The 12614-nt window shown below is 41.2% G+C and overlaps 1 protein-coding gene across 3 annotated transcripts in view; it reads left to right on the top strand.

The window, feature by feature from the left end:
* The window catches only part of LOC134227414 (uncharacterized), a 351756-nt gene that overhangs the window by 107977 nt on the left and 231165 nt on the right, over positions 1–12614 (top strand). For all 3 annotated transcript variants that reach the window (XM_062708862.1, XM_062708861.1, XM_062708860.1), the window contains exon 3: positions 9955–10000. In XM_062708862.1, coding sequence (XP_062564846.1) covers positions 9955–10000 — 46 coding nt within the window. The remainder of the gene's footprint in view (positions 1–9954; positions 10001–12614) is intronic.

Consider the following 12614-nt stretch of genomic DNA (forward strand, 5'->3'; position numbering starts at 1 on the left):
ACTCCATACTCCGTCGAACATAGCCCTACGTACGTGTGTGAGAATTTTCCGCCCCATCTGTGCTCCTTTCCGTTCCCAACTGATTTCAATAGAAACTTCAACGTGCACACAAAAGAGCCCTCCACGATGCGGCGGCACGAGCCTTATAATGAAATTCTCCAAAAGTCAAGCCTCTCTGAATAATTCAACCCGATAACACGACATTTATAGCGCTTTAATCGCCGCCAGACAAGATGAATGGGTTTAGCTGAATAAACATCTGGAAGCAAGCGGCGTACACCGATCAAAAATTCCATATTCAAATTTATTCTATTAAATTCAATGAATCTTAAGGGGGAGCTCCCGATCCGGGCGGCGGGAATACACACAATCCGTATCGATAGATGGGTTGAGCATACCGTCCGAAGTTCAAGGGTTGTCTGCATCGAATGCTGTGCTCATCGCCCACCCGAAAGCGCTGCCCCACCGCAAAAGGGTCCGATTTTAACTATCGCATTCCAACTGGAAGCCCATTGTTATTGCGGATTGTAGGTCGTCAATGCAGAAAGTCAGATGAGAAATTGATATCGCTGGAGCTGATGTCTTGTATCTCTACACACATCTTCCCCGCATTTTCTTATCGATCGCACCGCTTCTTCTACTCGTGAATTGATTTCTCTACCTCTTTATCCCAAACTCTTCTGGTCTTGTTGTTCATGAATGAATGGGCCCCGCGCCCCTCCTCAGACGGCTACAATTCGAAACGATGGCATTGATTGGGAATCTGTTGCTTCGGCGCATCCCCAGCACCCGTCACGTCAGTCCAGGACCCAGATGTGACTCTCCTATACAGATATCAGCCGTACACATATTGAATTCTGTCCGTCTGCTTAGCGATGATACCATCAGCCAGAGCCAGCCAGAGCCAGCGGCTGGTTGGGGAGCATGTGGTGCTTCTACATATTTCTAAATTATGGGCTGAAATTTGGCTATTGCTTTGCGCGTACGATGCTCGCAGAAGTACGATGAACACGACATGGGAGGTTCCAGCGTACGCGCTGCATACATTTTATAATCGAATTAGGTTCGATGAACCTATCAATTATCGATGCTTATTAGGCCCAGCAGCTACAGCGCACAATGTGGAGATTGGATCAGCTTTGAGCCAGTTGGAGCAGTAGGTAAATTGCTGGGGAAAAGTGACTTGCATGGAAAGTAGAGGGAATGACAAATTTTTCTCAGCTGATGTACTTATTTATAATGCAGACGGATGATTTACGAGAGTTGAAATAATTGGCATTGGGATGAAGCATTATTGGATTTATCTATGTTTGTAGCTTGGTTAAGTTGAATTATTCAAATAATCCAGCGACGCACTGAGGAATATTTCAGCCCAAATCCTGGCCAAAAGTGAAAAACTAAATTTTTAGAAATTTCCAATTTAATTTTCGTTTTCTTACTCTCAAATACTAATTTGCCTTGAGATTTGTGAAACAATATTGTTTACTCGTAAGCAATACTGACAGTGAAAACATCACCCTAATTGTTTTTATTTTTAATGATTATCTATCAAGTGATTTTCATTTAGTTTCTGATGATTTCAATATATGTATCAATAATGAGGGAAAATTTCAACAGCAAATATTTCTAAAATTACTATAAAGATTAATTTAGGATTTTTTTTTGGAAATTCCCGGAGAGATTTCTTCAAAACATCCTCCGGAAATAAATCCAGTAACGGATTCCTTTGGTAATTTCTTTAGGAAAAACTTAGAATCTCCAGAAATTCCTGCAAGAATTCCTTCGATAATTCCTTCAGAAATACTTTTAGAAACTATTTCATGAAGTTCTAGAACAGAATTTTAGAAAGTTCCTGAGGAATTTTTTAACGAATTTCTGAAAGAATTTTCAAGTGAGCTTGACGGAATTTCCTATGTTCTTCGATTTCTCCAAGAGTGCCTCTTGGAAATTACTTTTGAAATATGTAAATCTAATATCTATTTCAAATCCTTCGGATGTTTGTTCAATAATTGAAAGTAGGATTTTGAAGAATTGCTCCAGAATTTGTCTCTTTCGGAATTCAGAATTTCCTGCTGATGTTCCTACAGAAATTCTTTAAAACATTTACTTAAAAATACATTCACGAACTCCTTTAGCAATAACTTCAGAAATAGTTTCTGAAATTACTTTAGGAAAATATTTTGGGATTTCTTTCGGAAATTCCTTCGAGAATTCCTTCAAAGATTTCTTAAGGTTTTGAAAATTCGTGTAGGAATTTCTTCGGTTACTAGTTTAGAAATTTCTTTGGATTTTTTAAGAATTCATTAAGGAATTCCTTAGGAAAATCGACCAGAAATTTCTATGGGAATTCTTTCAGAAATACCTTAAGGAATTTTTTTAGAAATTATATCAGGGAATCCCACAAAATCCCCCAGGAGTTCCTTTAGAAAAGCGGTTCTCAACCTTGGGTACATGTACCCCTGGGGATAACTTTACTGGCCCTAGAGCGTACCTCGGACCAAAATGTGTAATGGTGGATATTACAATTCCAATAAAAGCTTATTGATAAAGTGAAATATTTTTCATTTTCAAAACATTGTCTTGTACACAGGGAAGGTAAAATAACAACATTGCCAATGACAACAACATTGTCCTCTCTTGCAAATGTTGGGACAAACTCAACTCGCAATGAGCGTTTGTCCTGAACTGCAACAGTAAAGGGCAATGTTTGCCTGCGCGCATTTTGAAAAGTAGTCGGTTTTCGATGATGTTTTTGGTTAAATAAGTATCAGCTATCAATGTTTAGACATAAACTTAACCATCTGTTGACATAATTTGTGTATTACTCCTGAAACATACAAGTTATCGCAGTTTGAAAAGTTCACAACAATTACCTCTCCATGCTTGTTGCAAATAAAATGGAACGCAACATTGTCTTTATCCTCTGCAGGTGAGAACAAAAGGTTATCGCTATTCTCTTTTGTTGCTTGTCTTTTCGCATTTTTCCGGAAACCTCCTTTCAAGCGGCCTGGAAGCCTCCTTTCAAGAGGCCCGGAAGCCTCCTTTCAAGAGGCCCGGAAGCCTCCTTTCAAGAGGCCCGGAAGCCTCCTTTCAAGAGGCCCGGAAGCCTCCTTTCAAGAGGCCCGGAAGCCTCCTTTCAAGAGGCCCGGAAGCCTCCTTTCAAGAGGCCTGAAGCCTCCTTTCAAGAGTCCCGGACGCCTCCTTTCAAGAGGCCCGGAAGCCTCCTTTCAAGAGGCTCGGAAGCCTCCTTTCAAGAGGCCCGGAAGCCCTTATTTCAAGAGGCCCGGAAGCCCTTCTTTCAAGAAGCCCGGAAGCCTCCTTTCAAGAGGCTCGGAAGCCTCCTTTCAAGAGGCTCGGAAGCCTCCTTTCAAGAGGCCCGAAAGCCTCCTTTCAAGAGGCCAGAACGCCTCCTTTCAAGAGGCCAGAAGCCTCCGTTCAAGAGGCCCGGAAGCCTCCTTTCAAGAGGCCCGGAAGCCTCCTTTCAAGAGGCCCGGAAGCCTCCTTTCAAGAGGCCCGGAAGCCTCCTTTCAAGAGGCCCGGAAGCCTCCTTTCAAGAGGCCCGGAAGCCTCCTTTCAAGAGGCCCGGAAGCCTACTTTGAAGAGGCCCGGAAGCCTCCTTCGAAGAGGCCCGGGAGCCTCCGTTTAAGAGGCCTGGAAGCCTTCTTTCAAGAGGCTCGGAAACCTTCTTACAAGAGGCCCGGGAGCCTTCTTTCAAGAAAGCCGTAAGACTCCTTTCAAGAGGGCCGGAAGCCTTCTTTTAAAAGGCCCGTAAGCCTCCTTTGAAGAGTATCGGAAGCTTTCTTTCCAGAGGCTCGGAGGCCACCTTTCAAGAGGCGCAGAAGCCTCCTTTCAAGAGGCCCGGAAGCCTCCTTTCAAGAGGCCCGGAAGCCTCCTTTCAAGAGGCCCGGAAGCCTCCTTTCAAGAGGCTCGGAAGCCTCCTTTCAAGAGGCCCGGAAGCCTCCTTTCAAGAGGCCCGGAAGCTTCCTTTCAAGAGGCGCGGAAGCCTCCTTTCAAGAGGCCCGGAAGCCTCCCTCCTTTCCTCCTGCATGATTCGATGTTCTATGACTCGATAAAGACTCATGGAAGCAAATTATGCCGTACTAAACAATATTTGTGGGTTACTGTGACGCTCTCTTCAAATAGCCTTCCAAGTAATTTCTACTCCACTCCTCGATATTTCCATGAGTCGATGGTCCTTTTAATGTCGACTCATGGGGTTATGACTGTAATACGAAAGTTCAAAAAAGTACCTTTCAAGAAAAAGTTTAAGAACCGCTGCTTAAGAAATTCTTCAGCTAATCTTTCAGAACAGCCTACTTTTGGATTTTTTGTCGGAAATCCTTTTAGAAAATCTTGGCTATTCCGCTAAAAATACAACGAAAGCCCCTTCAAACCTTTTGTTGGAAATGACTTCATAAGTTCATTCCAATATTTCTTCAGGAATTCCTTTGAAAACTCCTCAAGTAATATCGCTATTTTAACACCCCCTGATGAATTTTTGGGGTGATAAAATAGAAAACGTGACAAAATCGTAAAAAAAATATTTTCAATTTTTCAATTTGTTTTACAAATATAGCCTTAGGAAAGCAAAATCTGTGAACTGAACCCATAATTTCTAATCGAAAAGGCTTACAAAATGAAAGTTATTTTATGAAAATCATGATTGTTAGCAATATTATTTACAAAAACAAAAAGAACGACTAAAATTTTCTGAAATGTCTATGTGCATGGATCACGAGAGGGCCTTCACTGGCCATTCAAGTCTATAAGTGAGGGTCACGACAATAATGTCTTGCTCAGAGTGCGATAATAGATTTTTTTTAAACCGTGCTCTTATGATTCGAGTTTCGTTAGCTAGCAACTTTTAGGGATATTACGGGCATTATTCATGAAGGACTTCTAGTAATCACTCAGATCCATAAGAATGGGTAACGATAATTTTATATAACTTAGAGTACGTTAATAAAAAGCTTTGGAAAAGCTTTGGTGAAAAATTCATGAATTGAACATTTCTACGGATGTTCCGGATCTTAGAAAGGTGGCAACTCAAGTTCATCACAATGGGTCACCACAATCATTTGTTACTCAGCTTCGATAATAAAAAGCTTTGGAGAAAACCGCGCTCTTCTATGATGAGTTTCATAAATTGACCACTTTTGAAGTCGTTCCGGATCTTCTGGAGGACCTCTGGTGGGCACCCAGGTCCATCAAAATGGGTCACCACAACCATTTGTTACTCAGAGTTCAATAATTCTACGGATGTTCCGGATCCTCTGGAGGACCTCCGGTGGCCACTCAAGTCTATCACAATGGGTCGCCACAATAATGTGTTACTCAGCATTCGAAAATGGAAAACTTTGATAAAACCGCGCTTTTCTATGATAAGTTTTATGAATTGACCACTTTTACGGTCTTCCGGAGGGACACCGGACCGTGGAATAACCAGGAATTGTGTTGATCCATGGAAATGGACAATGGCTTCATTTTATTTTGATTATTGCTACGCAATGCTCATATATCAAAAATCATACTTCGAAAGTCAAGAAATCACGCCCAAAATTGGCCTAAGAATCTATGTTCCTTCGAAATCGATTCCTGGAAACCAGAATGGCCAAATTGCAAAAACGACATCCTCGGAATCTATACCTCCAATTTGGTTGCAAAATATTGAGAATCGGTTCGAAAATGAACTTCCGGGAACGAATTCAAGTTGGGGTCGTTTTTGACCCGCTTATGCACAAAGTGTCACTTTTTTGTTGTGGCGTTCCTAGAAGTCGCTAAAAGCTGGTTATCACCTAAAAATTTGCGTTTCCGGAAGTTAGGAATAGTCAGAAAATTTCAAAACCCTGTATCATTTGGTTACAAAGCTGCAACGTTTTTAAATCATCTCTGGGCCAAAATAAATCCCAATGCACTAGGAAGCTTTCACTACCAGTTTTTGGAATTGGGAAATAGGGGAGTTAAGAAATAAATGTCTTACCAAGTTCTTTTGGAGCTTTTGCAGTAAGGTACGATCTATCGCAACTCTACAGAAAAGCTCTAATCGCTTTCCTTTAGCTTGCAGAACTCCTCGGCAGTAGTGATTCCGTGACTGACGGTTATTACGTAGGAGTAATTGGCCAGCCCTGCACGGTCCAAGATCGTTTCAAAATCCACCTCTAGAGCCTCATTGTCCGGAAGAGGATTATAGAGATTCTGCTCATGGGTTATTTCCGCTATTACCGCAGGCAGCAGAGGTTCATTCCATGATCCATACTGATGCACAAGCTATTTTTTTTATATTAGTTTTAATTTCGCAAATTGAAAATTGTATGGAAAGGCAAAATGATCCACCTACCTGATGGAGCTGAGACGGAACTAACTGACGCAATTGGATGGAACTGATCGACGCAAGTAGAAACATAACTGGTCGGACTGGAAACGGGCCTGGACGTTTTACGGGAACTGTGTGGAAAAAAAAGTGAATAAAACGAGCACTTAATCATAAAAAGTCGAGAGAAAAAGAAAGTTATTCTTTCAAATTCATCAATTTTTTTACTTACCGGAACTTTAGCGGAAACGGGATGGCGACGAAATAAACGAAATTTAAAATTTCACTGGCGGACAAGAACACCTACAAAAACGATGGCACGAAAACACTGGTACTGAGTTGATAAAAATGAAATGGTCAAATGTTTCTTAATTCATAAAAAATAAATACATTTTCAAAAGTTTCGCATTTTTACTTTCGAACGCGAACGACGCTGCAAAATGATTGATTGCACGTTTTGACAGATACGCATAACGCTTACTGTGATCATGATTTCTGGCTCATGAAAATGGGTGCGCGGAATCATGAAAATGGTAATTTCGGTCTTGCAATCATGATTCATAGTCATGATTTCATGATTCATAGTCATGATTTCATGATTCATAGTCATGATTTCATAAAGGAATGTAGCTTCTGGTTTCATGATTTACAAATCATGATAACGGGATCAGATTTGTTTCCGTGAATCTGATAGTGAAAGTCGATGGTTCAAAGGACCACAATTCTTGCGGAAAACTTCGGATGATTGTCCGACAGAACCTGTCCATAGTAGCAGCACAAAGGAGAGGCTGCGTGCCCACCTGTTCAATCACGCGAACGTTCCGGTCTCCGTGGCTTTAAACTTAAATTATTACGATTCATGGAGAAGACTTCTTCGTGTAACATCTTGGCTGTTCAGATATACAAGAAATCTAAGCAAACCCATCTGCCAGCAAAACAGAAAAGATGATTCCTTAACAATGACTAAACTCAAACAAGCTTCCGAATACCTTTACCGTCAAGTACAAATGGAAGCTTATTCCGAGGAGATCAACATACTTGCAAATTCACAAGAGCGGCAATTACCAAAATCCAGTTTATTATTTAATTTTACTCCATTCCTGGACGAACAAGGAGTACTAAGAATGCGAGGAAGAATTGCTAATTGATTGTGAGTATGCCACAATGGATGCAGGAAATCCAATAATATTCCCCAAAAAACACCACGTTACGAAGCTCATTGTACAGGACTATCATGTGAGATATCATCATTCCAACCACGAAACAGTAGTGAACGAATTATTGGTTTACAAAAGTGTAAGGGGAAGCTGTCAACAGTGCAAGAATCAGCTAGCGAAACCAAATTTACCGCTGATGGGCGACCTACCAGCTACTAGGCTAGCGGCATTCACAAAACCATTTTCTTTCATTGGAATTGATTATTTTGGCCCAATGTATGTTACAGTAGGACGAAGGCTTGAGAAAAGGGGTATTGATCGCGTGTTTGACAACAAGGGCAATACATATTGAAGTAGCACATTCACTGAATGCCGACTCATGCATCATGGTATCAAGAAACTTTATGGCGAGGCGCGGTGTACCAATACGCATCTTCAGTGATCGGGGTACAGATTTCATAGCATCTAGTAAAGAACTCAATGCGGCGTTGAACGAAATGGACCAAGATCGTGTTGTAAGTGAGATAGTCAGTCCTTACACTGATTGGGAGTTCCTACCTCCTGCGTCCCCACACATGGGTGGGAGCTGGGAACGACTAGTGCGATCCGTTGAGGCTAACTTACAGCAGATGAGACCTCAGTGTAATCCAACGGATGAATCACTGCGTATTACGCTGATTGAAATTGATAATGCAGTGAACTCTCGTCCTCTGACATTTGTGCCGGTCGAAGACCTTGATGCCCCAGTGCTTACTCCAAATTATTAAAGCATGTAATTGGTAGGTGAGGTCAGCTGGGTAATCACTGCTGAAAGCTACGATTCATAGCTGTAGTGCGTGATCACTAGTCACAAACCTTAAATAACTGCAATTCCAATAAGAATTTACAGTCCTTATCAAATCTTAATGCGATGCAATTGCAGGTTTAGAATTACATGAATAATAAAACAAAACTAGAAAAACGAAGGGGGTAAGAATACTAAACATAATTGGAAGCAATTTGTAACTGATACTCATCTAATGAATTTTGTTATTTAACGAAAGTTTTTAATATACAACATATAAAGGAACTTGAAATCTCTTATTTCCTGTTGGTCGATGCCAAAAGTAGGCAGACCAGTATCATCGCATCGTCTACGCTAACAGGTTGCAATATCTTTGTGCAGAGTTTTATACATTTCAACAGTTTCATTTCAGTTTCTGCTGTCAACTCGTCGATTCTCCGTACTGTGTTAGAGACAGTTGTTTGAAAAAAAAGACGACCAAATTTTTATCCTATTTTTTATCTCGTCAATTTACCTCGCCTACTTGACGGCCGGCTTTAAAATTCGTTTAAAAATGCTTCTGTGCCTTTGCGGTTTCGGATCCACCTACTGAACGCCCAAAACTACTTACCGGCAGACCTTTATTGTCGTAGCTCATTTTCAGCCGTACTGCCTGCTCCGGAAGCAAGCTGGACCACTAATGGCATCCCCTCCTGAGCGGCCGCTTCTCCTAAACAACGTCCAATTTGGAAAGTGGTGCAAAAAATAGCTTAGTCAGATTATAGCTTTTCCCGCAAATCATTCTTCGTTTGGGCTGGGAAAGGGCCTCGCATAATCGGGACCCAGAGCCGTCGAGCTGCCGGCAGCAGCCGGCCGTTGAAACTTTTCTCCTGGAATATTGAACAGCCATCGCCTCGAATAATTTGCATAATTTGATCATCTCGTTTCTTGCTTGCTCTTTGGTGGATGCAAGCGCCGAAGTGAAACGGGCGACGGGCTGAAATCACGGCAGCTCACCAAAATTGAGATCCGCCAAAATCCTTTCGTTTGGGGATTTGATCGGACACTCACTTACAACCAGGATGAGCTGCCAAAAAATGGCTTCCGGATAGGTTAAACGATGACGACGATGAAGATGACGGCGACAGGCAAGATGGTCGGCCGGTGGCACCAGATTGATGGCACAAAGGATTTTCATAAAAGTTCTGGGAGTTTGATAAAGAAAAGAATCAATATTGTTGCGAACGAAAGCGCTTAGGCTTCGATGGCCAATCCAATCCGAAAGTCAGCGGGATTTAACTACACTACAGGCGTTTCGTGGCAGAGATTTTTTTTGCTCTCGGGGGTGGAGAAGGCTGGAGGGGTTGAAATTGATTTTCATAACATATTTTTATGCAAATCACGTTGGGTTATAAACATGTGCTGGGATTTTTCGACTTTTTTATGCTGAAAAGTAACTAAGCCTCAGGCACTAGCGGAGCTGCCATGTGACGCTGATTGTTTTTTCGACTAATCGCTTGATAGCAGCATCTTCGCTCATAATGAAATCTTGAAAACGTAATTCATGGTACCTATTCTGTTTTTTTTTGTAATACAATTCAATCAGTGATTGAAAGACTACACATATTTAAATATCACAAAAGCTTCAACGTCTCCTGCAGATTGGGTCAAGCAGCAAAATCTTAAAGTTCATTTTACTAACGATTGAATTCTCCCTCTTCTAGTGGAAATCTCGGTGGTGTGTCATGCGGAAACTATCCCCAGTAGCAGGTAAGTGCGAACGATATAGACCGGAATACTCGACCATCATCAAAACAACCCTCTTAGGGGATGCAAAAAAATATTCAAATCCCAAACAAATTTAATTTTCTCAACCTGCGACACAAAACGCCGGCTATAATCCCATTCGTAACCCCAAAATTCCTACTGTATATAAAAATATAAACGAAAATCTCCATCATGGAGGAAGTCCTTTGATCCCTTCGTCGATAGACGGTTACACACGGTAAGGCATAACGACGACGACAAGCTGTACGCTCCATTTTCTACGCTGCATTGATTTTCACAGCTGCCAAAAAGAAGCTATTCCGGATATTTCCATACCGATACCTCTACGGTCCTTAATTCGAATCATAGACTGCGAGCAGGACGGGGGGAACGAACGAGTATCTGATACGAATTTATCGACGGAAAAACTTTAACTGCTCATCTCCGAGGACATATTTGCCAGAGATTTCGTTTCATTTTATTTTATTACTTTTTTCAAAAGGGCGAAATTGATTTTGATCCTGAGCTTCGAAACATTTCGTTCAACTGAATAAAATCCATTTTTTTCTGTCGAACACATCTATTGATAAGCTTTTAATAATTGGCGAAGTATGCGTTGATTAAGTCATGATCAACGCTGATGTCGCCCTTAAAAACATTTAGATTTCGGCTTCGTAATAAGAAGGAAATCTAGGACAATATCCGATAGTCTGCACACTTCAGGCGAAACAATTCAACACTTCAAGACAGGAGTGTTCAACATTTTGTTAACGAATCAATTTTTGTCGTACAGAATAATATTTTCCCGAAATCTCAACAGCAGAACTGTTCGATGAATAATTTGACAGATTTTCGGTTGATTTGAAAGTTGAACAAAGGAAAAATCGCCGAAAATTTTGAGAAATAATCACCGAACCAATTTGCCCTTAAGATTTCGGTGAAGTGAAGCAATATTCACTGAAATTTGTGAAATGATTTAAGTGTGTAATGTTTCTAACAGCTCTGTAATGCACAATCAATTATGCGACATCGATTTAAACTTTTCGTCTTTGAAGCAGGTTTAACAACTCATATGCAATGTTAGGAGCAAGGTGAAAACCTCTGCTAAAGAATTTCCTCGTTTGAACATTAGTCACACCAATCACTCCCTCGCGGCAGCTTCACTTGCTAGAATGCTGTAATCGATATCTTGACTACTGGGGTGGGCGGTATCATGAACGCTCGAATATTTTTGTTTGCGACGCTACCTATTTGTTGGAAGTTTTATGCGCGCACTCAGACTGGATTTTATTACCCCGAATAACCCCATCATCGCGCGCCTTGGTCCCTAGTCTGGCGGAGGAACCCTTTTTATTCTCCTATTTCGCCTACCAACTGAATATATGCATGCATGTGAAGGCTGAGATTCCTCAGTCAGCAAGAAGGAAAACACTTGAACTTTGGAAGCCATTTGTCATCGGCGAGATAAGAGGCCGAGCAACACACGCAAGCACGCTTCGATGACGACATTGCCACGATAGGGCCACCACCAAGACCAAGTGATTTCCGGGTACAGACTTCACTTTAGGCGCTACCGCTGCTTACGCTGACACTGCTGGGTGACTCTTTAGGGTGGATGTCAAGAATAATGTGCCGAACAACTATGGAAAACTAGACTGTCGCTGGTGCACCACACCCCCTTCGCTGACAAAAGGTTTCGTTTTGGATTAGATGCGTCTTCCGGCATTTCAAAACATAAATAATCCATTTAAGATTCAATCGCGGATATGTACCAAGGAGTTGTAGGGTAAACGATCCAATAGCTGATACGTTGCAATCTGTTCATATTACATTATTCAAATGTCGTTTAAAGTACAACTTTAATAAGACTATTTTTAGGAAATGGAAATTCTGTCGCATTCTTCTGTTGGCAATTTTGATAACAAACAATGGTACAATATGTTTTACCTCAATTAATTCACGGATTTTACTGATTTCCTGTGGTGGTTTATGATAGTTGACCAATAAAAACGTCATATAAACTCTCTACTATTTAAAATACACTAAACGTAGACATACCTCCGGAATTATCGGATCACTTACCCTACAATATTTATCTCGTTTGGCTACGAGCCCGGAACTGAAGCTGAGCGTTGGAAAAGGAAGCATCATCCTCGACAGAGATCAACAGTGCGTTGTGATGTTTCCTCGTAGCTGGAGAGGGTGTGGTGTTAATGGGAACACGTGGAACGGCAAATGATGGAGAAAATCATGACAGCAATCGTTACGCTGACGAGTGGTGATAAATCGGGGCAATATATCGAGAAAAAAAAGCGGAAGCTTAACATCACGCCAGTGTCTTTAGGTGAAGCAAATATTGCACTTTTTGTGAGTTCCCAAAGAATCACTCAATAATATATGGAGTTGCTTGTTTGACTACTATCTTTGTAACTGAAAATACAGATCTCTTTAATTTATGTTGCTATATTCGGCTGTGCAGACCTATTATTCGACATGAAGGCGGATAAACGGCACAGTCAAATATACCTACATAAATCACTCAATAGTTTAGAGTCGGAAAATTTTAAGGAAACACGTTCGCGCTTCCCGTTTAAGATCCCTCTTATTGTAAAAGGCA

Source organism: Armigeres subalbatus, chromosome 3 (genome assembly GCF_024139115.2).
Source record: "Armigeres subalbatus isolate Guangzhou_Male chromosome 3, GZ_Asu_2, whole genome shotgun sequence".
NCBI classification, from domain to species: domain Eukaryota; kingdom Metazoa; phylum Arthropoda; class Insecta; order Diptera; family Culicidae; genus Armigeres; species Armigeres subalbatus.